The 27911-nt window shown below is 36.8% G+C and overlaps 1 protein-coding gene across 2 annotated transcripts; it reads left to right on the top strand.

Annotated features, from left to right (window-relative positions):
• The first annotated feature begins 1368 nt into the window (after positions 1 to 1368).
• ARL5A (ADP ribosylation factor like GTPase 5A) lies at positions 1369 to 27911 on the top strand. 2 transcript variants are annotated; one of them, XM_043995277.1, is made up of 6 exons: positions 1369 to 1697; positions 9674 to 9734; positions 11107 to 11254; positions 13625 to 13708; positions 21484 to 21635; positions 25682 to 27911. In XM_043995277.1, the coding sequence occupies exons 1-6, from the start codon at positions 1652 to 1654 to the stop codon at positions 25728 to 25730; spliced, it is 540 nt and encodes a 179-aa protein (XP_043851212.1). In that variant the 5' UTR covers positions 1369 to 1651; the 3' UTR covers positions 25731 to 27911. The 2 variants fall into 2 exon arrangements, with proteins under 2 accessions (XP_043851212.1, XP_043851213.1); XM_043995278.1 differs by having other exon boundaries at positions 1369 to 1590.

The following is a 27911-nucleotide window of genomic DNA, read 5'->3' on the forward strand; positions in this document are numbered from 1 at the left end:
AAATATAGAAAACATTATAAAATTGTTCTTAAATATAAAGGCCCATAGGAAAACAGGACCCAGGGAGGAGATTTTGATGAAAATGAAGACTGGGTTTGGGAAGGATGAGGTACAGGTAGAACTGAAAGAGCAGAATGTTATGGTCAGATAATAGCATTTCCAAGTTATGGATTATGGAAGTGGAACACTTATGAGTAATGACAAAATTACAAATATAACTAACTAACCCTAAGTGTGGCTGAAAGTTTAGCTTATGTGAAGCAAAGGTGCTGTTCATGGGAGCTGAGGTTAATGAACCAAGAGTATTTGAAAAGATTTGAAGTCCGCGACAAATTTGAGTCCCCAAATATAAACCCTGACTATGTAGTGAACTCCTAGAGAAAGGAGAAAGAATGACTGGGTGGTAAAGGGTGTGGGGGGAGGGGGAGGAGAAATGACACCAGTATCATTATAGGGTGATATATCCAAATGGTGTAAATTTCAAAGGAGAAGAGGTGACCGAAGGGCTCCCTTAGAAAAAGTTTGCAAGGCACTGGGCTTTATGAATTAAGTAAGAGTAGTGGAAAAAAAATGCATAACCTGAAGCTCAACCCTCCGGCTAGGCTGCAGGCGTATTCAAAGCCACAGAAGTGTAGATTCTGCAGGCGTACCCCAGGGTCAGCTACAGACCACAGCAGGTCCTCAAGAGTTGGACTTCGTCCTAAACTTTTGAGGGTTTTATTGGTGGTAGTTGGTTGTTTTTCAAAATGTCTTCTAGCTGCAAGAGCAGCACTTTTCACTCGCCAGGCGGCCTCTCCCCCGGGTTCAGGCAGAGGCTGGATGACCACTGGCCGCGAGGGCCTCTGAGCGTCCCTGCTGCGGGGCCAGGAATAAACCAAGGTGACCTCGGAGCCGTGCTACCTTTCCTGGAGCTGCTGGGCACCCTTCTAGTATTGTGTAAAAGCCAGGGCGAAGGTGGGGCGGGGGTCCCAAGGATTCTCCGTTATGACTCAGCGAGCAAAAGGTCCCTCAGGGAAACAGGGATCGCGTAGGGCAAAGGAACTGCCCGCACTCGTCAAGAGGGGGCCGAACCGAGGCCCCAGCCCTGGTACTTAAGCAGCGTAGGCCCTCCCATCACCACCAGACCTCCCCGCCCCGCAGGCGTTATGCAAATGACCTGCCCCGGGTGAATCTCTTCTACCTTTCCCATCCTTTCGCCCCGCCCACCGCGCACGCGTCCTCCCATCCTCCTTCACACCCCGCCCCCTTCGGCCCACTCGGATGGGCTCCGCCCCTCTCCGCCCACGCTCTGTGGCCCCTTGCTGCTGCCGCCGTCGCCGGAGACCAGCGCTTGGGGGTGGGGGAGGGAGGCGGGGGGTGGGGGTGACGGTGGCCGGTAAGGCTCCTTCCCGACAAGGCGGCGATGTCCGCGAGCCCGGAGCGCGCCGCGGCGGTAGCGGCGGCGGGGCCTCATGCGCAGCGCGGTAGCCTGGCCTTCGGCCTCCCTCCGGCTCCCGTAGAGCGGGCCGGTGGCAAAAGCAGTAGCCGCCGAGGCCGTGGGGTCTCTGGCTTGTCTTCCTCCTTTTCTTCCTCCTTCCTCTTGGCCGTCGGGTACTGAGCCGGGGGAGGGGAGGCGGCCTGGGTGGCCGGGGCGGGGGCTGCTGCTTTGAGGATGGGAATCCTCTTCACCAGGATATGGAGACTGTTCAATCACCAGGGTGAGAGACGGAGGGAGGGAGGGAGGCCTGAGCTGGAGGGGAGACGGGAGGCGCCTAAGGGGAGACGAAAGGGACATTTCCAGCCGCGGCGCCGCGCGTTCTCCGGGGGTGGGGTAGGGAACGTGGCTCCCTTGGAGCCGCGGGGGAAGGCGCGCCAGGTGTCTCTTCTCGCGGACCCGAGCCCTTTCTTCCCATAGACCTGTCCGGGGATGCTTCCTTGCACACCTCCCCTCCTTTCTCCTCCATTCTTCCTAAAGTCCCTGCTCCCAGGCTCGTACGTTTCTTCCTTGGCTAGGAATGTAATAGGAGGTGGAGGACAGGGGTGCGCTAGGGTCTCTCCTCTTCACACACCCCCTTCTCCCGGGATTACCAGGCTGCCATCCCCCTGCCCTGGCTGGCGACACGTGCCTCTTTCCAACTTTTATAATTGGAGTCGGGGGGGGGGGGTCCTTAAGTTACTACCCTTTAGCTCTATAGGAAGGCGAGCCCCACCGAGGAGGAACGAGAGAGGTTTTCATAGTCTGCAAAACTTAGGGGATCCCCCGGCTTGGCAGGTTCGTGACTAAGAGAAACTCCACATCTGTGGCTCCCCTCTTCTCTGAGGCCTTAGTTTCGTTGACTTGAAAAGGAGCGGATTGGACTAGATGATAGCTAAAGGCCCCCTTCCAACTTGGAAAGCCTTTGATTCTTGGGATTCTTCTGCCAGTTCTTTGGAGCAGTCTTTAGGTATTTGTTAGGGACCCGGGTCAAATGTTTTACGTTAAAGCTGTTTGACACTTTTGGTAGTTTGGTTTATGCTGTTATCATCTCTTTTAAATATTATGAGATGGTTGCCTGAAGGTACTTTTAAGGCATGAAAATTAATTTTGAATGAGTGATGTGCATAATTGATATTTCGAGATCTTGGCTACAGCTTATTGTGATGTGAAAATGCCCGTGATTTCTCCTGGTGACAAAGTCATAGGTACCCCTTGCCTACGTTCATAATAGAAGGAAATGCTAAATTTTGGAGAGAGCAAGGGTTCTTATTCTTTTTGGTGTGGGGTCATGGACCCTTTCGGCAATCTGGTGAAGCCTATGGAACCTTCTCGAGACTAATGTTCTCCGGTGCATTAAATAAATCACATAAAATAACAAAGGAAACTAATCGCGTTGAAGGTGCAGTTATCAAAATTTTTTGGAAAACAAAAAAGTCCATGCGCCCCAAGTTAAGAACCCTGGAGTTAGGGGTTAGTGAAAATAAAGATGTGATTTTTTTTTCTCATTCAAGTTCACAGATTTCCTGAAATTTATTGAGCCCCACCTCATGTTAAGAACCCCTGATTTAGTACCCAAAATCTTTTACCTTTTTTCTAATCCTGTTTTGGAAATGATTGGGCTTATAAAAGTGTTACCAGTAGTTACCAAGTCAGTTGTTTCTATAATTAATGATAAGTCTCTGTTCTTTTGAAACAGACGAATATTTATGTCTGTAAGATTTCAACAATTATTATGAAACATGAGTACTGACCTTTAAAATCAGAAAGTGATTGACACCTTAATGAAGACAAAACTGCTCAAAATGGGATTTTCCCATTTTTCTTTTCTGTTTTTTAAGCTGGGTTTCCTGACTCATCATTTATACTATCAATAATTTATAGTCTGTTCTTTGTGTTCATGATGTTGTCATATACCAAAGTTCTTAGGGTCACGTTTGAATATGAAGTGGTTTCTGTGACAAAAGTCACCACACTACTTACTCCTTTATGTTTTTAGTTCCCTGAAGAAGGATATGATTGGTAGGGGTTAGGATTGCAACTTGTAATGGTTATGCCCCTTGTTTATTTAATTTTACAAAAAACCACACACACACACACAAAACAAAAACTAATTCAAGGAACTACTCTAGACAGTACATAAAATTTTTTTTAATTAATTAATTAATTTTTTTGGTGAGGCAATTGGGGTCAAGTGACTTGCCCAGGGTCACACAGCTAGTAAGTGTCTGAGGCCAGATTTGAACTCAGGTACTCCTGAATCCAGGGCCGGTGCTTATTCACTTCGCCATCTAGCTGCCCTCATAAAATTTTAATTGAAAGTAAAATATATCAAATTACATTTCTTTCTACATTTATATTTGTTCTAGTAAAAAATTGTCATAATTCTTATTAACTAATTGTATATACTAGGCAAGTTATTTCACTCCTCTAGGCTTCACTTTCATCATTTGTAAAATAAGAAAATTGTACTTAATGATCCTTTAGGTCTCCTTGAGCTCTAAAAATTTAACCTCCTTGAAATTCAGTTGCATTATCTGTAGGGGATGCAGTCTTACCTGCCTTAAGGCCTATGGGCCAGACCAATTAATCTCTTGTACTGCCTTCCAGTTCTAGGATCTTTGTCACATTTTAGAAAAGCCTGTTGTGACTATTTGGAAAATTTGACTCTTCAATAAACCTTGTATTCTGCAATTTTCTAATTTTAGTGTCTTATAAAAATTAGATTTCTATGATGAAAAATAAGTTGTGCTTTTATCAGTAGTCTCTTATCAACGATAAGTAAAAGTTTAAAGACTAAAGAATTCAATTTAGCAAGTATTTATAAATACCTAGTATTTGCAAGTATTTGTGTTGAGCATTGTGCTGAAGAATGCTAGCATGTTAGTTTTGTTAAACTTCCTGTATTTCTCAGCCTGGGACATTTTTACATGGTATTTGTGATGCAAATCTATAAGAATATTGAGAAATATATGGTACAGGGGCTTATTAAAATGAAGTGTATATAACACAAATACAATTAATATTCTATCCTGCTCTATGATTTATGCATTAGTCAAATGTTGGTAGAGGTTACTTTTGTATACTATAGTGTCCGTTAAGGATGAAATATTAAATCCATACTTTGGAATCTATCACAATATTTTAACTTTAAGTGCATTGAACCTTTGTTAATCAGTTAGCTCACTAATAGGGTGAATATCTGATAGCCCTATTTATTCATGGATCTCTTGTTGCTCATCTTTTTTTTTTTTTTTTTGCGGGGTAGTGAGGGTTAAGTGACTTGGCCAGGGTCACACAGCTAGTAAGTATCAAGTGTCTGAGGTTTGATTTGAATTCAGGTCTTCCTGAATCCAGGGCCTATGCTTTATCCACTGTGCCACCTAGCTACCCCTTCCTCCCCCCCTTCTCATTTTACCAGGGAGATGTATTCCAATTTATTTTTCAAAGCAGGCTTTTGAAAGAATGTTTTTTTTTTAATTTCAGAATTTACTGTATGAGTGATTCTAAGCTATTTATCATTTTAATCTGATTTTTATACAGCATTTTTTCCGCATGTTTGAAGATTATTCATTAAACGGCCTAGGAATGGCTGAGGTGATATATTTAGGTAAAATAAAGCAACTAAGGAATGTACAAATCATTGACTCTCTGCTTGAAGAGGATGCTCTTTGATGAAATGCTTTTGTGATGTGGCTCAATTCAATAAACAGATATTAAAGCCCTTCATGTACCATGTTTGAGGTATAGTGTGTTTGAGATTATAAAAATAGGGCCCCTGGCTTTTAAGGGGCTTACAATCTTGTAAGAGAGAAAGAGAATACATGTACACAAATAAGTATAATACAAGTTAGAATATGAAAAATTAATAGAAAAACACTTTTAATGTAAATTTTTTGCCATATCCTCTTTCTTCAGTACACCAAGCTATTACTCTATATGCTTTTTAGGAATTTGCTGTAGTTACTAGAGTTTTCTGGTGTAAGCTTTACTTCGCAAGACCTTTTTTGACTTAAAAATGATAGCACCCTACTTGTTCTGGGGTTTATAATGCCTTGAGGAATGACCTATGATGTTTTCTTAAATATGTGAAATATGATCACCAGAGGATGATGTCATAAAATAAAATTTTATTATAGCAAGAAAGGTTTAGATAAAAGAGATTGTTAATGCTAAAATGAATTTTGAGGAAAGTTATAGAAACTTTTCTAGGTTTCCTTTGTACAATCAGCCTTTCTGATCCTTTAATAGGAGTTGGATTCATCTATTAAGATTCATGGTATAGACCCGAGTTTAGAAGTATGGACTGGGTTAGTGGTTCCCAGTAATTTTCTATGTTTGGCATACTTTTGAACTTAGCTGAGCTCTACTCTCCATGAGAAAAGTATAAAAGTAAATGCTAAAAAAGGTTTTTGGTGGTGTTACAGTCTAGAAACCCAAAAGTCAATTTTATCTTATTTATGTATGTGAAACGCATCTCTGAGAGTTAAGGAGGGGTTCATTCTCTATCTGCATCACTGCAGCACCTTTGCTGCACATTGTATTTTAAGTACATTTTATTTTTTTGTGTGTAAATATTTTCATATTGTATGAGGAAGGCTAAATAACACCTAAGATTTCATTTTGAGATTTTCTGACTTTGGAGCCAATCTTGTTTCTTCTGTGATCCTTTTTTGGATCCTTATTCAGTCATCTGCTTTGTTATCTATTCCTTCAAGCTTTGTGTCATTTGCAAATGTGATAAGCTTTCATCCAAGACATTAATAACATTAAATAGAACATCACTAAGAACTGATCCCTATGGCACTCCATTGGAGACCACCTTCTAGGTTGTCATTGATCAATAAATACTCTTGAGAACTAGCTGTTCAAGTAGTTGTTGTGAATGCACTCATCTACAATTACCTAGCCCAGTTTCTTCCATCTTGTTCACAAGGATTATTTTGAGAAACTTTGTCAAAATGTCATATTGAAATCTTTTGTCTTTGGTGTTTCCCTGATATGCTCATCTAATAATCCTGCCCAAAAGGTAAATTGAAGTTAGTCTAGTATGACTTATTCTTGATGAATTCATACTGGAATAGGGTGATAGCAGGATTGTTTTTTTTTAACTAAGCATTTTTCTCATCCTCCCATTTTCCCTTGTAACAAATACAAATAATGTCATAAAGACAAACTGCTTTAAAAGACCTACCTTCCTTTTTAAATGGTCATAAAACCATTTATTAAATTTATCACAATGCATTTAGAATTTTGTCTAGAAATTCATATCAGGCTAGTTGACCTTTCTCTTTTTGAAAATTAGAACATTTGTGTTTTTCCACTTCTGTAGTGTGTTTCTCTATGATTTTTCAAAGGTTGCAGTCATAGCTAATTTATCTATTTGCATCAAAATCTCTACTTCCATATGCTATCCATAAGCATCTGAAGACACAAGTATTGTGACTGTTCCTCATCTTGGCATATGTCAACTTTATGGCATATGGTTTTCTTCATTGGTATCAGTCTTCCTATATAATTTATATCTGACAGTGAAGGAATGTAGTCACCTTTCTCTTGCCCCCCACCATTTTCAATTTAAACTTCTTCTGATAATTATAGTCACAATCCTCCAATCAATCAGCAAGGATCTATTAAGCTCCTTCTGTGTGCCAAATAGTGTTCTAGGTACTGGAGATAAAACTAAAAACTTTCTATCCTAAAGGAACTAAAATTTTATCAGAAGAAACAAGTCAATACAAAATGTATACAAAATAAATACAAGGTAATTTCTTAGTGGTGTTTGGGGAGACACCCTGTTAGCAGGGAGTGTTCAGGAAAGGCCTTATATGTAGCATTTGAGTTTTGAAGGAATATAGAAATTTTCATTACATTGTTCATTAGATCACCTTTCTCCCCAGGCAAGAACTAGTATGTATTATATATGAAGCCTCTTCATGAAAATTCATATTCTGTACTCCAACATTACCATCTGAATATTTGAGTTTGGGGATCCAGATACATACTGAGAATTTGAAAATTTGGGGATTCTTAGAAGCTGGTAATGAATGTAGCTGATGGGGAAATTTTGAGGTATAGAGAGAAGAAAAAACTAGGATGTCATGATGTACACTTTGGATATCTTTAAAGCATTTGACCAAAATGTTAGTATGTTGGTTAGGAAACTATAACAGTCCAACAAGCCTATCTTCAAATACTTTCAATACCCTGGGATTTAGTTTGTCTGCCCTTTCTTTACTCTTTCTCACCCTCAAGTAGTTTCTTTTTTCTTTTCCTTGGTATTCATTCTAAGTGTCTAGACTTTAATATTCTTGACATTCTTATAGATCTGTGCTGCTTTTGCTTTCATCTTCACTTCTTTGCCCTCACACTGTACATCCTGCTTCAGGCTCTTTAGTCAGTTCTTCCCTTTTTTCATAAGAAAAAATTTTGTTAGTGTTGTCAGAATTTCTTGAGAGCATCCTATCCCTCTTTGATTGACATCTCTCAAAGGATTTTAAGGCATTCTTTTGTGTGTGTGTGCGCGTGTGTATGTGTGTGAGGCAGTTGGGGTTAAGTGACTTGCCCAGGGTCACACAGCTAGTAAGTGCTAAGTGTCTGAGTCTGGATTTGAACTCAGGTCCTCCTGACTCCAGGGCCGGTGCTCTATCCACTGCGCCACCTAGGGCATTCTTGCTTAAACCTTTTGATATATGCTCTCTCCAAATCTAAGGTACATGGTGGAGAAGGGGGAGGGCATAGGAAAGCAATTTTTTCCCACATTATTAAGAAAAACTTGCTAGTATTTAAGGTAGTCCAGAAGTTGAATGGACTGTCTTGATCTAGAAAGGTATGGTATGAGCAAAGGTACACAAGGCTGGAAGTGTGTGTTTGTTGGAATGAATAATTAGTATTGTTGGAGCAAACAGTTCATGAAGGAGAGGAGTGGTAAATGAGGCTGGAAAGTTAAGTTGAAACCAAATTGAGGAAAGTTTTAGTTGTGATTTGAATTTTTCACTCACTTTCAGCTTCCTGAATTCTTTTTGCTGTTTTCACATTCATTTGTTTACATAGATAGAAGTACCATGACTTAGCCAAATATTCCTTAAAGCAAATTGATGAAGAGTTGGAGAGACTGGGAATAGGATGAGCTTAGAAAAAGATGGATGTAGTTAGGAAGAACTGCTGATAATGTTTGTATATTGGTGTCATTGTAGCTGGTCCAACATAAATGTGGTCTAGAAGTAAAGCTCACATAGTTGAGTATCTTAGCATCTGAAGGAACATAAAGTTTTATATTGTATCTCCTAATCGTCACTGTTGTCATCTGCTAGTAATTGCTATCCCTTCCATCCACTCCCTTTTTACCAACAAACACACACTTCTAGGATCGACTTGTAGATAATTTCAGCACCCAGCTAATATTTTCTTCTCTCCTACTTTAATCTTCTGGGACTTCATCTATTTTCAAGATGATATCACTTCCACATCCTTTTAAAATTCCACTGGCCTTCATTTTCATTCCACATTAACTTAGGAGGCTAAGCACTTTTTGTAGAGATAACACCATTGTTCAACACATTTTAAAAATTCCTTCTTTGGAATTGCCTCAGATCCACTGTAAAAGCCACACAATGCATTCTGTATCTATTAATGCAGTTAAAACCAAATTAGTTTACTGGGTATGTTATGCTTTTGACTTATATTGAACTTTAAGTCCATTTAAATGATACAAAGGTGTCAAACATTGTCTCTTGTAGTAGAATTACCCCTGTGTTGTCTAGTCATACAAGAGTCTTACTCCTTTGTAGTGGAAGAAGTACAACAATTTGAGTCAGTGTCTGGGTTCCAGTTTTAGAATTGTACTTACTGTGTATATTCTTCGCAAAGTGATTGGGTCTCAATTTCTTCATTTGTGAAATGGCAGGTTGGATTAGATGAATTATTTGTAAAGCCTCTTCCACCCCATACCCTATTAATGTCTTACGTCCCTGATAGAACTGGAATTAGATGACTGTAAATTCCCATAAAAATTTATTATGTACCTACTTTGTCAGTAGGGGCCTAGAAATGAACTTGTACTAACTTGCTGATTTGCTTCAAGTCTGCCCTGTTTGTATCAGTACACCTGAATTCCAACAGTATAAAGATAGAAAGCTACAAGTGAAATATGGACTCTTTTCTATATTGTTATTTTGGATTCTCTATCCATCTATTTTACCAGTATTATCTTTATTTCAGAGCACAAAGTTATCATTGTTGGTCTGGATAATGCAGGGAAAACAACCATTCTTTACCAATTGTAAGTATTTATTAATTATTTTTAAAGAAAACTAAATTGTGACTGATTATATTCCATGTCTGAGTGATTTATAATTAAGGAAAGCAAAAAATAAATTACACCTGAAATTTAAGTTGTCCTATAGGGCAGGGCTTCTTATACTTTTTCCACTCACAACCCGAGAAATTTTTACTCAGCCCCAGGTATACAGGAATATAAAATAGGTATATATAACTTTTTGTTGTTGCCAGATTTTTCACAACCCCTACATTGTTATGTTACCCCACATGGGGTCACTACCTACAGTTTAATAAGCTTTGCTATAGGGAGGCAGGCTGGACTCTGGTTCTAAATAAGGAATCAAGTTCAAGTTTCAGTTTCCAGCTCTTACATTAATTCATATATTGGGTAAGACATTCAATTTTTCTACATGTCATCTTTTTTACCTGTAAAAAGTAGGAAATTATTAATTCACACAGTTCTCTGAGGATTCCTAGTAAATAACCCACTGTGAGTTTTCTAAAGTTCTGTAGAAACAGCTCTTTTTGATCATAAAAAAGGGAAAAGGACCCACATGTACAAAAATATTTATAGCCGCTCTTTTTGTGGTGGCAAGGAATTGGAAATTGAGGGGATGTCCATCAATTGGGGAATGACTGAACAAGTTGTGGTATGTGAATGTAATAGAATACAATTGTTGTGCTATAAGAAATGATGAGCAGGCAGATTTCAGAGAAACCTGGAAGGACTTAGATGAACTGATGCTGAGTGAGATGAGCAGAACCAGGAGAACATTGTACACAGTACCAACAACATTGTGTGTTGATCAACTATGATAGACTTGACTCTTCTCAGCAGTACAATGGTCCAAGATAGTTCCAAAGGACTCATGATGGAAAATGCTATCCAAATCCAGAAAAAAAGAACTATGGAATCTAGATGCATATTGAACCATACTATTTCTATTTTTTTGTTGTTTTTCTTTTTTGAGATTTTTCCTTTTTGCTCTGATTCTACTTTCACAGCATGACTAATGCAGAAATATGTTTAATGTGATTGTACATATATAACCTATATCGGCGGAGGGAGGGAAAGGAGGGAGAAAAATTCGAAAATAGAAATCTTATAAAAACAAATGTTGAAAACTATCTCTACATGTAACTGGAAAATAATAAAATACTTTTATCAAACAAACAAAAGAAATAGCTCTTTTCATGGTTGGAACCACCTCCTCTTATACTTTTAGCTTACTTTGTGGTTGGTGGGATTTAGGAGTATGAAAGATGAAGGGAAATTCATAATGTCAGATTTTATTGCTTAGTAGAAAAATAGGGAAAATCAGCCAGCAGTACTTTCTAATTATGATATAATGGATTGATTCTTTTCCCCCCAGTTCTATGAATGAAGTTGTACACACATCTCCTACAATAGGAAGTAATGTAGAAGAAATAGTAGTTAATAATACACGCTTCCTAATGTGGGATATTGGCGGCCAAGAATCCCTTCGTTCTTCATGGAATACTTACTATACTAACACTGAGGTAATGCTCCACTATGCAGTAAAACTTCTATTAACCAGATGCTTGGGGAGATAGAACATTATGGTTAATGATCTGAAATTTAACAGGAAAACCTTTTTTAAAATTTTAATCTCCATTGAAAATTTTTGTAAAATGAATTCATTTCTTGCTTTAATAAATACGGTATCCTGAACCTGATTTGCATCTTTGGTTTGGAGTTCCATTTTGAACATTAATTCTTGTATGTAGTAATGTAGAAATTGAAGGTTTAGGAGATTAGCTTCAATAGCCAAGAAGTTTCAGTTTTGTCTAAATCTCCTACTTCAGCTTGTCATCTTGTCATTTGCTTCTTTTCCTTTAAAGTATAATGAAATTTTTTTTAAAAAAGGTATAATGTAATAAATATCTGATTATTTTAGGGTTCTAGTTAATAAAACTCTTTTCTTTCTGTCTCTACATAGATATATGCTTGTACATATATATTTCTTTAAATCAGCATCAAGCTGTATGTATCATTTGTAATGCTTTAGTTTTATTTAGATAATACTGTATTTGGACAATTTCAATTTAGTGGACTATTCTTATTTGTCATGTAGAAAGAGCTCTGGCCATGTGTTATGGATCAGCCACTCATCTAGCCCTGTGTCCCTGGCCAAGTCACTTGAGCTTGTTCATCTATAAAATTAAGTCAATAACAGTCAGGCTAGTCTTTCACATTGGATTGTTGTAAGATGAATATGTGAATTACGCTGAGTACTTTGTAGTCAAAAGGGGCTAATATGACATAAGATGATATCATGAAGCACTGGAGTGTTGTGAATAGAGTGGTACTAGACTTTTAAGTCAGAAAGACTTAGGTCTGAATTCTAACTTTGACCTAAGGTAAATTACTTAACTTCCCCCAGTTCTTCATTTATAAAATGGGGATAGTAATATTGCTAGCCTTCACAAAGTGGTTGTGAGCTTGAATTGAGATGAAATGTGAAGTTTTTTCAAACCTTAAAGTGCTAAACAAATGTCAGTTATGCTGATGCTGGTGATCCTGCTTCCTGAAAGGTTTTTTTCTTGAGCATTGGCCTATAAGAATGCAATGGCATTCTTTTGAATACCAAAGATTATGAGTTAATGAAATATAAACCTACAAACACTAGAAAACTTTTAACAGTAACTTCTTGCTATTTTCTATTACCCTATGTTACCCCCTCATCTTGGCCCCAAGTGTAGATCACATTTTTACAGCAAAGGAAAGGAATTCCATGTACACCACACCTTTCTGATGTTTTAGATAGCCATTCACCACAGCAATGAGGTTAGTGCTTTGGTTAAAGTGTAGTGGGAAAGGGGCAGCTAGGTGGCGCAGTGGATAGAGCACTGGCCCTGGAGTCAGGAGGACCTGAGTTCAAATCTGGCCTCAGACACATAACACTAGCTGTGTGACCTTGGGCAAGTCACTTAACCCCAATTTTCTCACACACACACCCCCCAAAAAAATGTGTGGTGGGAAGGATGGTTCTTTCAGGAACAAAACCACTAGTCATCTATTAAGCAAGAGAAGAGAGAAAGTAGAGTACTGAAGCTTTTCTTCCCATTCATTAGTATAGCAGAGGCTTCCCTGGATTTATATCTTTTTCTAGGGCCAGAACAAAACTACACTAAACAAAAAAGCATTCTAAAAATACTAAATGTTAATTTAGGCAGTTTGATTAAACTTAATCTGTGATTAGTACCACCATGAACCAAATGAGTTAAATCTTGCCGTGATCCATTTTTCAGAGCTCATAAAACTAAGAAGTTATAGTATGATTCCTGCCAGGCCTTTTACCACCTCTTCTGGTACCACCTCTTACATTTTCATTCAAAAAGTGTATTGGCAAGTATCAGAAGTGCCATGTATCAGAAGTGCCAAGTAAGGAGGTGTATGTTTCTATACAGAAACAGAATGATTCTTTTAACAATCACTGCATCAGTGCATAGGAGAGATATGGTTTGTTCATCAGCCACACTCTTGGCATTTTTTTTTTCAGTCCATACTTGGGATTTCATTGGTGTAGAGAATTCCTGGAGTGAGGAATCTTTCCAAAAAAGCATTTTGACAATTCTGTATTACTCTACTGCAATAGTTGACATTTATATAATATTTTACGATTTGCAAGATTCTTGAGATAAAATTATCCATTTGATCCTCATTGTTGTGGTAGTTGCTTTATCTCTATCTCACAGCTGAGGCAGAGAGATCACAACTTGCCCATATGGCTTGTGAGTATCTAAAGCAGGATTCACATTCAGTTTCTCCTCATTTGCAAGTTCAGTACTCTATTCTTCAGTGCATTTTATGAGTTTTAAAGGATTCACTATATGATTACTAATGATTTTGTTTTAAAATTATTTTAGTTTGTCATTGTTGTTGTGGACAGTACAGACCGAGAGAGGATTTCCGTAACTAGAGAAGAACTCTATAAAATGTTAGCACACGAAGTAAGTAGTATTTCTTTTAAAATATTTGTGTACTTTGTTACTTGATATTTGTTCTTTCTACTTTTCTCTGTTGATGTTGGAATCTTCTTTGAATACAGTTCAGAAAGAAAGCTCCTTCTCACCACACTGTCCAGCCCTGCTGTTTACTCTTTGCTGTTTCCCAGATTGAAAGTGGAACTGTGACAAACAACAGAAAAAATGTGGGAGAGTGGTGGTGTTCTCTTGTACTTAGCCCAAGTGTTTGGTACACGTCTGGTTTAGAGAATGCAGAAGACAATAGGAGGTTTAGGAGCTAAATTGTTGTTCACTTGTTTCAGTCCTGTCCAGCTCTTCATACCCTATTTGGGGTTTTCTTGGCAAAGACACTGGAGTAGTTTACCATTTCCTTCTCAAACTATTTTGCAGGGACAAAACTGAGGTAAATGGAGTTAAGTGACTTAACTATTAAATGTCTGAGGCTGAATTTGAACTCAGGTCTTCCTGACTCTAGGCCTGGCACTCTATCGACTTTACCACCTAGCTGCCTTTTTACCGTATTTACTATGTGCCAAACAGTATGCTAAACTCTGGGATTACCAGTAGAAAAGTGACACAGCAGTCCCTGTTCTCCAAGAGTTCACATTCTAATTGGAGAAGACGACCCATGTAGGTTCATCAGTAGGGTGGAAACAAAGCCTGATGGACCTTGGGATACATTGGCAAGGTCCAAAAATCCTTAGGGTATACAGTTGGGATCCTGATAGAATCCATGTTGTAGGGTTCAGGATGAGGCCATTGGGGAAATATCCTGAAGTAGGCTCTGACCTTGAAAGCCTGGTGTTGGTCTCTGTGTAGGGAGTTTGGTTACTGGGGGAAGGGATCTTAGACATTTCCAGTTTTATTGAAGAATTTCAGTTGTTTATGGCTAGTGATTCTTCTGCTGGCTGTGTTAGTATTCCTTGGGGAAAAGTACTGAAGCTATACACATGGTATTGTAAGGCCTTACCGTGGTATGCCTACTTGCTCAATTTTCAGTTTAGAAAATACCAGGTGAACAGTAGAGGACCACTTTCTTTCTGAGTTACTATAGTAATGATACATTTCTTACCTGACTCCAAAGGGCTGTTCTGTGTTATATTGTATGAAAAATCAAATTTTTTTTTAAAAAACCTCTAAATAAATTGAAGGAACTTTTTTCAATAATATGTTAAGTGAAAAGCATACTGTGCTATAAAAATATAGTGTATATAACGGGGCAGCTGGATGGCACAGTGGATAGAGCACCGGCCCTGGAGTCAGGGGTACCTGAGTTCAGATCTGGCCTCAGACACTTGACACTTGCTGGCTGTGTGACCCTGGGCAAGTCACTTAACCCCAATTGCCTCACTAAAAATATATATATTGTATATAAAGAGACCTATCCAAAGTGAACACATTATTCTTCAATAATTTTTCATTTAATTAACCTAAAGCAATCATTATTTGATGGCAGTCCCAATTAATAATATTTCGGGGTAGGGGAACTTTAGCAGATATAAAAAAATAATAACCAGTTAAGTTTCACAGTTGAGTGAAAAAATGAGATTTAGTAATAAAGAAATTTTTTTTAGATTTCTTACCGAAAAAATAAATCTTAATTAAGCAAGCCAGAATCACCTTTGAATTATGTTATGGTGGCAGCTAGATGGCACAATGGATAAAGCACCTGCCCTGTATTCAGGAGGATCTGAGTTCAAATATAGCCTCAGATACTTGACAGTTACCAGCTATGTGACCCTGGGCAAGTCACTTAACCCTCATTGCCCCCCCAATGTGAATTATGTTATAGAGAAGAAGAATGCTGAAAGCATTTTATAATATAGAAGTAAATAAGTTTGTTAGAATATGAACTAGCGGTATAAAAGAAATTAAATTGGCAACTTTTTTTTTGTAAAGAAATATGAGACCTTCAAAATAGAGATCTTCTGTTAAATGCTTTTTACTACTTTGATGCAGATTCATGGGATGTAGCACTTAAATGGTAATACATAAACATTGGAACTTTACCAATACAGGCCAAATCTTTGAAAAGAAATAGAATTGATATTGAAATTGGATGATGGTAAGGCAAGAATCAATATACTTTATCTACAAAATTTCTGATTGTTGTTGAATTACTGGCATATGTGTATTAGTACATACACTTTTTCTCAGCTTAGCTCTCATATTAAAAAATAACACACTAAAAAGAGATAAATAAAATATTAGATCCTTCTTATATATTGCCCCACAACTACACCCACAAAGTAACCATCACATAATGCAAACTATAAAATATTCTATATTTTATTTTATTCTATTTTCATGGTATATTTTGCCTTTTAGCTGCATTCTACCATCAGTCACTGTCCTGTGGGAACAAAAAGTAATGTGTTTCTATCTTGCTTTCTTAGTTTGGATGTCAACAAAGAGAAAGAACCATTTCCTTAGAAGGACCAAAAAAGATAGAATGAGAAAAAAACAGGCATACCTCACAATTGAGGTAACAGTGGAGAGAGGAAAATAGTCTGAGGCCAGAAGAAGAGCCTGGGTTGAAGAGAGCATTAAAGGCCACTGTGAGTGAAGAAGGGGACAGAGGGTGAGGAGAGACCAAGAAAATAGGAAAAGTGTTAGAAAAATAGAGCAAGAGAAATGGGAGATAGGGTGTTTCACATTAAGAAAAATTCTTCAGTCTCCTATTTTTAATTTGTGTTTGATTACAATAATGTTTGTATCTCTGTGCAAAAGATTGTTTAGGAATATAGACCTGTAAGAAAATTTAAACTTGAAACATATTCTTCAAAGTTAAATATTTGCCTGGGACTTCTTCAAACTGGTTAATTCCCCAATTTCCATGCCTGTGAATGGAATTCATATCCTTCCCCTTCCTGCTGCCTCTTAGAATCATGAACTTCCTTCAAAGCATATTTCAGGTGTGACCTTTCTGTAGGAGGCCTTTCCTGAAGCCCTTTTCCCTGCCCCCAGTTGTTATCATTATCTTCTTGAAATTTCTTTGTTTTTCCCCAGATGTTCATAATTCATTTCTGTAATTAAGATGTAGGCTCCTTGAGGCAAATGGTTTATTTTTGTCTTTGTATCCCCAAAGATCAGCATAATGCCATATACATGGTATGCATGGATAATACTAAATGGATTGAAAATAAGATTATAGTTATGTATAGTAGTGAGAATTTTGAGTGTTTAAAAGCTTTATTCTATGAGAAAGGCAAAGAAGCACTGAAGTATTGACTTTTAAAAAAAGTTCTTTACAGCTGTGTGACCCTGGGCAAGTCACAACCCTCATTGCCTGCCCCCCCCAATTTTTTTTTAAGTTCTTTACAAATCAACTTAGTTGAAAATCGCATAGTAAATAGTCTTAATGATCAAATTGAATTGTTTTCTAGAAGTTTGCTTTTATAGACAAAACTCTGGGAAATGCTTTTGTCTATATGGATTTTGCTTACTGTATAATCTAGAGTCTGGTAGATGTGTATTTTGTCCCATGAGAAATTACAGTTGCTTTCACTTTATACATAGAGCTTCCCTTGAAATATGATCTTGACTTCATATAACAACTTTATTTTTACCAATTAGAAACTGTGTTGTATATTCACTTTTAACTGTTTCTTTTGCCATTTAAAGGTAGCTATTTTTAAAAATTGACTAACCCTCTAAATATGAAAATCACTACTTCAAACAAAAGTGTTTATTTTGGAAGAGACAAAATGAAAAACACTGTTCTCCTTTCTGAGATTATTTTGAAGTGCTCTGAATTTGGAAAATAAGTTACTTAACTAAGGAAAATTTTTCCTGGACTTCACTTTCCTTTCTTCTGTTATTTAAATTCATTACTAATGTAATTTAGAACTAGTGGGATATTCACTTATTAGGCAAGCAGCCAAATGGTATATTTTCATAGTGTTATGTGGGAAACCTTGCTATTGGTCTTTCTCTCCTGATTACTTAGCTATTTATATCAAGAGGAGGTTTCTGTGGCATTCAGATTTGACTTGGTAAAATGAGATATTATTAATCAGTTACCAAACTGCTATTCAAGTAAATAGGCTGAGTAGAAAAAAGGATTTTTCTTATTTGCCCTCATCCTTTTGTTTAGGTACTCTAACAAATCACCAGTTTTGTAGTCACTTCCTAATGCTCTTGCTAACAAGTTTCATAATACTCTTCATTGGCAGGTTTTCTTTATGGCTAAAAAAAAAAAAAAGCACATACTACTGATTTTATTCTTGCTTTCTATGCTAACATTGACCCCTAATTTCTTAAGCATTTCAAGCCTGTACTGGATCTTATAGTGCTCTTTGTATTATGACTATATATACACATCCTACAGATTGTGTTAAAGGAGAACCTTCAGAAATCAATAGTAGGATCTTAGTATTATGGAATGAATGAATATCAGAGTAGAAAATTTTTTAAATATTTCATACATGGTCTTATAGAATGTCATTCTTATTTACCTTATAACTTACTGAAACGTATGATAGATAATGAACCTCTTTGCTCTTATATATTTTGTATTATAACCCTATGAATATTTGCTTCTGAGAATTACAGTACAGCTACAGTTGAACCAAAAAGTAGGGCTTTTTTCTCAATATCATTTTATGCTAAAATAACGTGCTTATCACAGTTTGTGTTTGTGATAATCTATAAATGCATTACAGTGACATGATGTGCCTTGCTTAAATATGGCTAACATAGTTTAAAAAATTATATCATGCAGTAATGCTCATCTCTTGATTCAAAGAAGTATCTGAATTTTTTTGGTGTGGTTATCAAAAAGTTTTAATAAATGGAGGAATTTTCTCCCTGTGTGGTCAACTGATTTTCCTTGTTGATTGTGCCATTCTTATAAGACCATGGTCCCAGCAACTACACCAAAAAGAGATATTACAAAGACTATTAAGACAAACTTATTTTTTATCAAGTGCCATAAAGCAGAATTTGTGGCCTGTGGAGATACAGGAAATCAGCTTAAAAATTGGTATTTTCAGGAGGCTTTTGAAAAAAGGAACTATATTTGGTTTTGCATTTCTGCATTTTCAATGGCACCTAGCCCTGAAATTAGTTGCCGAAGCAACATTTTAGTTTTATCACCAAAAATGACAGGTACATATAATATAAGAATAGCTGGAATGAGTTTATAAACCTTCATCATAGATACTCACCTGGGACCAGAAAAGTTTATTTTCTTTATATGTGAGCCCTGGCATACTTAATTGTCATAGGAAACATTAATGTGCTGACAAAGTTATTGAAACTTGGCAGGTTGTAGTAATTGGATCCAGTGGAAAGTAATTCCATTTGATGAATTAATGATTCCTTGATAATCCAAACCTTTTTCCATTAGGATCAGAAAAAACTGTAGGTGTATCCAGGATCAAAAGAATGTTATCTCCTTGACTACATCATTAATAATGAATAGGTAACATTTAGTTATTTTCCCAGCAGTAGCATGGAGCAGTAGAAAATAAAGGGCTGGTCTCAGAGTTGGGAAAACCTGGGTTCTTGTTCTGCTTCTGACATATATTGGCTGTGTGACTCTGGGCAAGTTTCTTAACCTCTCAGTTCCCCAGAAAACTCTCTTAAGATTAGGAGTTGAAAAAAAAAAGATTATGAGTTGCAGGGAAGGTGCCAGCCTGCACTGATAAAGGAAATTCCTTACCATTAGTAATCTACACTGATGAAATCACAAGTCTAATTGACACATTAGCAAAAAGTTATATTCTATTTTTTGATATTTTAAAAATTTCAACTGGTGATAATGTTTTGCAACCAATTACATTTCAAGCCTTTTTTAAATGAATTCTCCCCAAGCCATATGTCTTTTATGCTGTACTTACAGTTGCTTTCTTACACCTAAATACAGAACCTTCTCTCAATTTTACCTCGTTTTATTTGTCCTATTGTCCTAGTTTCTTGATCTTTTTGTCTTGATTACATGATCCAGAATATTAACAATTCTGAGCTTCATGTCTCCCATAAATTTGATAAGAATGACATATTAGTCTTTATTCAAGTCAATTTAGAAAAAAAAAGTTAATAATACAAGAATATAATATAAGAATGACACAAGGAAGCAAATGGTTAACTACAACATAAATAGTTCAGAGGAAGGACACATCTTTGAATTACAATGGTACAAGAAGACTTCCTTTAGGGAAAGAATTTGAGCCTGGGCTTGAAGGAGACAATAGGATTTGTAATTGGTGGAGAAGAGCTTGGGGCAATGGTATAGAAAAAAGCAGTGAACTTGTAAGAATATAAGATGTCCTGTGAACCATGAAGAATGAGGCCATTTTTATTAAAGCCAAGGGTTCTTGTAGGGGAATGTTAGCAGGTAAGGTGAAAAGGGGGGTGGTGGGTTGGGGCCAGATTATGGAGGCCCTTACAATGTCAGGCTTAGAATAGAACTTTTACTTTTATTCTTTTGTCCACAGAGAGACATTGATGCTTTTTGAGCAGGAAAATGATATGATGAAAACATTGTTTCAGGAATATCAACTTTACTACAAATATAGATTGAGGGGGTTGAGACAGGGATACCATTCATTCAACAAGAGATAGTTATTGAGGGCCATTTCTCTCTGTTTATATTTGAGCTAAACATTAGGCAAATTAAGACTAAGTAATAAAAATATGAAATAGGATCTTGTGTAATATCAGTATCAGTAGGAAAACAAGGATCTTGCATTCATATAGAACTTCCTGTTTTCAGAGAGCATTCTCATGTCTCTCTCCATTAAGGCTTTTGACCCCTCATTAATTCTAGCAGTGCCTATTAGCTAGACTTCAAGTGTGGGCCCTAGTTTGTCATCCAGCCTAACTAGTCTCAAAGAGACCCATAGAGTCTACAAAATGAGTTCTAGTTACTAAACCAGGACTATAGTTCAGCTTGTATTATCAGTCTGACCTCTTTTTCAATAGATCCTCATGTACAAATGATAAGATGAAATAAAAACATTATTGTGGGGCAGCTAGGTGGCATGGTGGATAAAGAAAGTACTGACCCTGGATTCAGGAGGACCTGAGTTCAAATCCAGCCTCAGACACTTGACACTTACTAGCTGTGTGACTCTGGGCAAGTCACTTAACCCTCATTGCTCCCCCCCCCAAAAAAAACCCCGAAAAAACTTTGTAGATAGCATTAGGTACCATGAAACATGTAGGGAACCTCTTTTTATCACATAAATTATTTGATAATATAGTAACAAGCTTATATATTATTCAGTTGTCTTGTTTGGAGGAACAGTGCTGCTAGAAGTTGGTGCAGAATTAATGTGGAGATTTTAGGATCCAGAGCCTAATTTTTGGTGATAGAACTTTTATTCTACCATGTCAGAAATTTTACATTAAAAAAAAAAGGACAAGCAGGGTGATATTAGGCTTTTGTTTAACTTAGTAATAGATACTTGGGGAGTCCTTATTCTGTTTTAAATTCTCTATTAGCCTTGTGTTTTCCTTTCTGATTCTGAAGATCAATGAGAGTTCTCTTATTATATCTGCAAACAGACTTCACTTAGAAAGAAACCTCTTCTTATGTTTTCTCTTTTCCCTTCCACCTCCCAACCTACAAAAAGGTTTTTTAAATGAAAGAAATTGAAACTTCATTATTTTTGAAAATGTGAACATCAGTGGTCCGGATTTTTTTTCTAAATCATAATTTATTTGGCTAGGTTGAATAGTTCAGAAATCTTTAAACCTTTGAATTTGATGACTTGGGAATCTCAGAAACAAATAGTTTTAATTTGCTCTTATAGGATCTAAGGAAAGCTGGATTGCTTATTTTTGCTAACAAACAAGATGTTAAAGAATGCATGACAGTAGCTGAAATTTCCCAGTTTTTGAAGCTAACTTCAATTAAAGATCACCAGTGGCATATCCAGGCATGCTGTGCTCTGACTGGTGAGGGGTAAGAATGCCTTCTTTTGTATGATATTATATTCTTTTCATATTCACATGTTTTTCTGCTTGAAATCAGCATATTTACTTCAGACCTGTAATGTGCTAAACATTGTGAGGGATAATAAGAAAGTATAAAATAGGATTCCTGCTTTTCAAGAGCCATAGGATCATAGAGCTTGAAAGCAACCTGGGAGGTCATCTTATCTAATGCCTTCATTTTATGGTTGAGGAAATTAAGGCTCAAATAAGTAGATTAATGTCCAGGATTCAAATCAGTCTCCTGACTGCAGTTCCTATTTTCTTTCACCTGTTCCAGCTAAAATATGTAAAATACAATTATTGTATAATTCACTACTAAATATTATGGTTTAGGCTATAAGTGCAATAGGACTTGAGAATAGTTCAAGATCAATAAGAGCTGAAGTATACAGTGTTAGAATTGGAAGACAGGGGGAGTAGCAAGAAGAAGTACAGAGTAGTCCCCCTCAAAACTACGCCAAACAGAACTACATTAGACTAAATACATTAGACTAAATTCTGATTAAGATATCTAAGGAAAAGTCACAGTCATTTTCCAGCTTAGGCCAGCATAGGAAGACAAATAGAGATCTGTGGACATTTGGGACAGAGTTTGGCCAGGAGCATGTCATGTGGAGCATCCTAGTACTCAGGGGCAATGCTTAAGGCCAAGACAGGGTTCCAGACCCATTATCAAAGTCTGATCTTTTGTAGGATGTGGAAACAGGTGTCAGTAGACAGCTTTGTCACCCCACTACCCAGTTACAGGTCTGAATCCAGTACCAGTTAGTATATTGTTGAGATCCAAATCTAAATCTAGAATGTTCAGAGTGTTGAAATGATCTGACTTTGCTCTTAATAGAGCACACTGAGCCCCAATCTTTCCCTGAGATCCTGGAGTAACACAACACTCAGTACCCCCAAGAAAGCCACAACAGGCCCAGCTCAGATCTTCCCTCCAGGAAGGTAGCAGAGCCCAGCCCTAATGTCAAGTCTGAAGTCAGAATGTAGACGGGAAGAACAAGCAAACAACAACAAAAGCTATTATAGTGGCAGGCCCAAGATACACACTCAGAAGAAGAGAATGACACTGAAACATCTCCAAGCAAATCCGCAGACTCGAAAACAGTTTGGGCACAAACTCAACCAGATTTCCTGGAAGAGATAAAGCAAGAGGATTTTTGTTGTTGTTGTTGTTGTTTTGTTTTGTTTTGAAGAAAGAATTAAAATGTTTTTATAAATGAATATAAAAACTAGCGAAAAATTGGGAAGCAAGTTCGTTGTAAGAATCCACTAGTTACTTCCCTTCTTTCCAGTGTAGTATAGTAGGTGCTTAATAAATGTTTATTGACTGACGAACCGACCTCCTGACTGAAACCCAAAATGAAAATTCTCAGAAACAGCCAAAATCCAAGGCTTCCAGGTCAAGGAAAAAAATACCACAAGTAGCCGGAAAGAAAGAGTTCAAGTACTGAGGAATCATAGTTAACTCTAAAAAGGAGTGGAGAACTTGGAATATAATATTCTAAAAGGCAAAAGATTTAGGCTCATAGCCAAAAACAACTTCCTCAGCAAACCTACATATGATCCTAAAGGGGGAACGATAGACTTTTAAAGAAAGAGAGGACTTACAAGCATTCGTGGTGAAAAGACCAAGTTCAAGCACAGGAGTTAAACAAAGAATGTAAAAATGAATAAACAATCTTAAAGGACTAAACAAGGATAAGGAGCTTAATTCTAATATGAAATTCTAATGTAGAAAGATGATACATGTGTCTCCTATTATCATGAGGAATCATGGAGGGAATCTAATTAGACAGAAGGCTTGGGAGTGGTTCTATTATGTTTGATGAGTTTGAAAGAATTAAAAGGGAGAAGGGGAATGCACCAAAGTGGAAGGTTACTGCAAATTAATCTGATTGAGGTACATAATGGCGGTAGAAGTCTATATAAATAAGGAGGAAGGGGGTGGAGAGAGCAGCTGACATTTGACTCATTCTCATATGAACTGCTCAAGGAGGGGGAAGAATACACACACAGAAGCAGGTACAGGAACACATTTCACTCAGCAGGGAAATATGAGGGGAAGGAGGGAAGGGGAATTTAGAAGGAGTGTAGATTAAGGATGGGATTAATCCTAAACTGAATGTATTTTACATGCACACACGCACACTCTCACTCACACAGAGAGACATAGCAGAAACTGTTGTGTATTTTCAGGTAGGAAAGTGGCATGCTACGCCCAGACTTTGTGCAGCAGTGGGATAGGGAAAGAGAAAAATGTTAGGTACCATAAATCAGACAGGCTAGTCATAGTTCCAGGGAAGTTGACTAAAGTGAGGCAAGTACACTGATTGAGTAGACAAGGCAGAGATCAGAAACTCAAGCTAATGGACTAGGGAAGGGTTAGAAACTCAACTCAGAATCTGGGCAAGAAAAGATCAGGGGTTAGGTAAGAGATATGATTAGAAAGGATGAGGGGCAGCTAGATGGTGCAGTGGATAGAGCACCGGCCCTGGAGTCAGGAGTTCCTGAGTTCAAATCCGGCCTCAGACACTTAACACTTACTAGCTGTGTGACCCTGGGCAAGTCACTTAACCCCAATTGCCTCACTTAAAAAAAAAAAAAGAAAAAGAAAGGATGAGACCCCAATGGCAAGGATAGAGCTTGAACTAAAATCTTTTATATCTCCTGCCCAGGGTTAGACAGTGGTGTCGGTATGGCCTGAAGTTCAGGGGCCAAGGCACTTTTGGAATATATGATAAGAGTTGTGTTTTAGAAAGATTAATTGTGATATATGGTGATAGAATGGGTTATAGTAGGGAGACATTGGACCCATGGAGATGCTTATGAGCTGAGAAGGCCTGATCTGAGGCTGGTTACAATAAGAATAGAAAAGAAGGAAAAGATTTAAGGAGCTCTCTGAAGGAAAAAAATAAGTATCAGCTGGGGACTGGATATAGAGAACAAAGGACCAAAAGGTGATTCTATAATTGTAGACTCGAAGGCCTAGCAGACTAGAAGAATGTAGTCCTTTTGACAAAAACATGAGGCTTGTTTATTGGAATTTTTGGGGGGGGAAAGATAATGAGTTCATTCTTAGACATGTTAAGTTTCAAAGTGCATTAACACATCCATGTCCAAATGTACATGAAGTATTTAGAAATAAAAGGTTTAGGACTGCTGCTCAGATATGGCAGTAAGTCATACCTGAAGATATAGATTTAGTATAGGTTTACCAAGGGTGTGTGTGTGTGTGTGTGTGTGTGTGTTTACACATATACACATGTGCATTTATATACATACATATGGGGGGAAAGGTGGTAGTTGAATACAGGAAAATGAGAGAGTAGATAGCTAGCTAGAACAGGGAATAGACATCCAGGTGAGTCTGAGCCTTAAATAAGGCTCTCAAAGGGTGAACAAGATTAACAAAAGGAGCCAACCAAAGAAAACATAAGAATTTTCACTAGAGGGGTCCCAAAGGTACTTAAACCCTTTAAGCCCCCAGTTTTCCTCATCTGTAAAATATCTGTCTCAAGGTTGGTGTGTGGTTAGGTTAATATATATATATATATATATATAAAGCCTAAGGATCATAGATTTAGATCTATGAAAAGGACCATAGAGATCATCTAGTTGTTTTACAGGTGAGGGAAGAAATGAGGTCCAAAGGTTAAGTGACTTGTCCAAGATTGCGAATTAATAAGTAGCAGAGCTAGCATTTGGGTCCAGATCCTCTAACTACAAATCCAGGGGTCTCTCCTACTATGTTTCTTATAAAGCCTTATATAAATGTGAGCTATAATTGCCATTAGTATATATTCTTTTAAAATGTGAAATATTGGGGTAGCTAGGTGGCACAGTAGATAGAGCACCAGCTCTGGATTCAGGAGGACCTGAGTTCAAATATGGCCTCAGACACTTAACACTTACTAGCTGTGTGACCCTGGGCAAGTCACTTAACCCCAATTGCCTCAACCCCCTCCCCCATGTGAAATATTAATTAGATAATTTCATTTTCTTTATTTACAGATTGTGCCAAGGACTTGAATGGATGATGTCACGACTTAAGATTAGATGATCTCTACTGACCTCTGTTTGTAGACTTTGCATAAATGAAGTGCTGGACTATAATTAACCTGAAAGCTGCAAAAATTAATGGGTTAGATATATTTATAATAAACTGACAAACTTTTTCTATAAGAAACAAATTAAGACCACTTCTTTGAAAAGAAAGATGGAGTCCCACGTTCCAGTTTGCTTTCATATTAGTTTCTTCTGAAATTAGGTCTTAAAGCTGTGATTGACATTTCTGTCATGATGAATCCTCTCAGGACATTGTGTAGTCTGTGGTAAGTATAAAGGGAGAGGAAGATATTTTTAACTACAAGAGCTTTATTATCAGTATAACCCTCCCTTGAGTTGAATGTTGTCTTTTCGTTCAATTAAGTAAAAAAAAATTAACAGCACAAGTATTAAATTTCCACTATTTTTTAAATGTAACGTTACATATGAGAAAGATGTTTTGCATCAGTTTGTATATGTATTGTGTGTATACCTCAAATTTAGGTTAATGGCTTTGATTTATATACTAGAGAAAGGTAAATAATATACCTAACCTAAATGAATAATATGCATACTTATACCTAGAATGAAACCAGTACATAAATGTTGACATGTCACTTATACTTTGTCCTTTATGTTCTCTGTATTGTATTAACCTACCCAGAAAAATTTTGCACTGCTCCTTTAAAAAAAGAAAAGAAAGCTGAAAGTTTTTAATTTGGGGGAGTGGGAGGGGATCGGACTAAATCATAAACACACACAAAACACATGCTACACTGGAGTGGAATTCTTATGCAGTAGTTGATTTAGTATTATCAACTGCTACTAATTTATTTCCAGAACGTTCTTTTTTTTTTAGGATTTATATTCTCTATTTAAGTAATCTTGTATTTTAAATTATGAAAATACAATTTAGGAAGTAAATTTTCACAGTCAATTATGAGAAAAAGCATTTTAAGTAATATGTATATCAAATGGTGTGACCCTTCAAAAATTTTGAAATACTGGGTTTTAGTTAGAATCACTGTACATATATTAAATTATATGGCAACTGTTGAGTGAATTTGACATTTTTTTAAAAGAATGCATACTGTTCTGGTCACTGAAATGTGGAGGTTCTGTCATTGGTTTGTAGTGGCTTGCTATGGAAGGGAAAAAGTTTTTTTCTTTTTCTTTTTGAGTTTTAAAACATCAGTATTTTGAGAACATTGAAAATTATACCTAAGTGACTTCTTCCCACTTATGTATTGCTTAATAACTAGGCAACTAAAAAAAGCAAACATTTCTGAATGTTTATTATTATTTCAGAATGGTTGTGCATGGTAAGTGACTTTTAAAATAATCTATATTAAACTTTATTGCCATTTACAGTACTTTTACTCAAAGTGCTTATAAATGTTGAATTGATATTTTAAAAAAATTGTTAAAAGTCAAAATATAAGCCTCTGACCATGAACCATGAACAGCCTTTATACTAACATACTATTGTCATTAAAAAAAATTCCTTTGTATTATTTTGGCTTAACTTTAAGATCCCAACTATTTTAAAACAGTATAATCCAAATTGTACAAGAAGTAACTTTAAACTTAATGTGAGCCTTTTCAAAATTAATGAAGTTATAGGGAGAAACAAATGTATATATCATAAATAATAATAAAGATTTAAAGGTCATTGCTACCAAAATATGTTATAAAAATGATAAAATTTTAAGTCAGAAGCATGTGGTTTTGTTAGATCACTTCAGTGTTTAACATAAAGGGCCTAGTGTTTTATGTTTTTATAGCCAGTATACATTTTCAAGCTTAAAAAGGAAGCATGAAAATTTTAATTATGTAAAGTAAAGCATTCAAGCTTTATTGATTCTCAGACTCCAGATACTCTCAAACTTTTTTCACAACCACCTGTTAGGATAGAGAAGTTATAGTTATTTATCTAATGCAGATGATGTTTTAGACATGTTTTTCAGAATTTTTAGCTGTAGTTAAAAGCTGAGACTTTCTTAAAGTGGGGACACATTCCGCATCCTTCTGGTTGTTACTTTGACTTTTTTATTTTGGGTATTGACATAGGTCCCTTTATTGGCTTTCTCCAGGTCACACTGATGCCACAGTATGCTCTCTTCCTTAATGTTTTATTTTTCAGATTTATTGTATATTGTTAAATACACAATTTAAATAAAAGTATATTTTAAATATA

This window comes from Dromiciops gliroides, chromosome 3 (genome assembly GCF_019393635.1).
Source record: "Dromiciops gliroides isolate mDroGli1 chromosome 3, mDroGli1.pri, whole genome shotgun sequence".
NCBI lineage: Eukaryota > Metazoa > Chordata > Mammalia > Microbiotheria > Microbiotheriidae > Dromiciops > Dromiciops gliroides.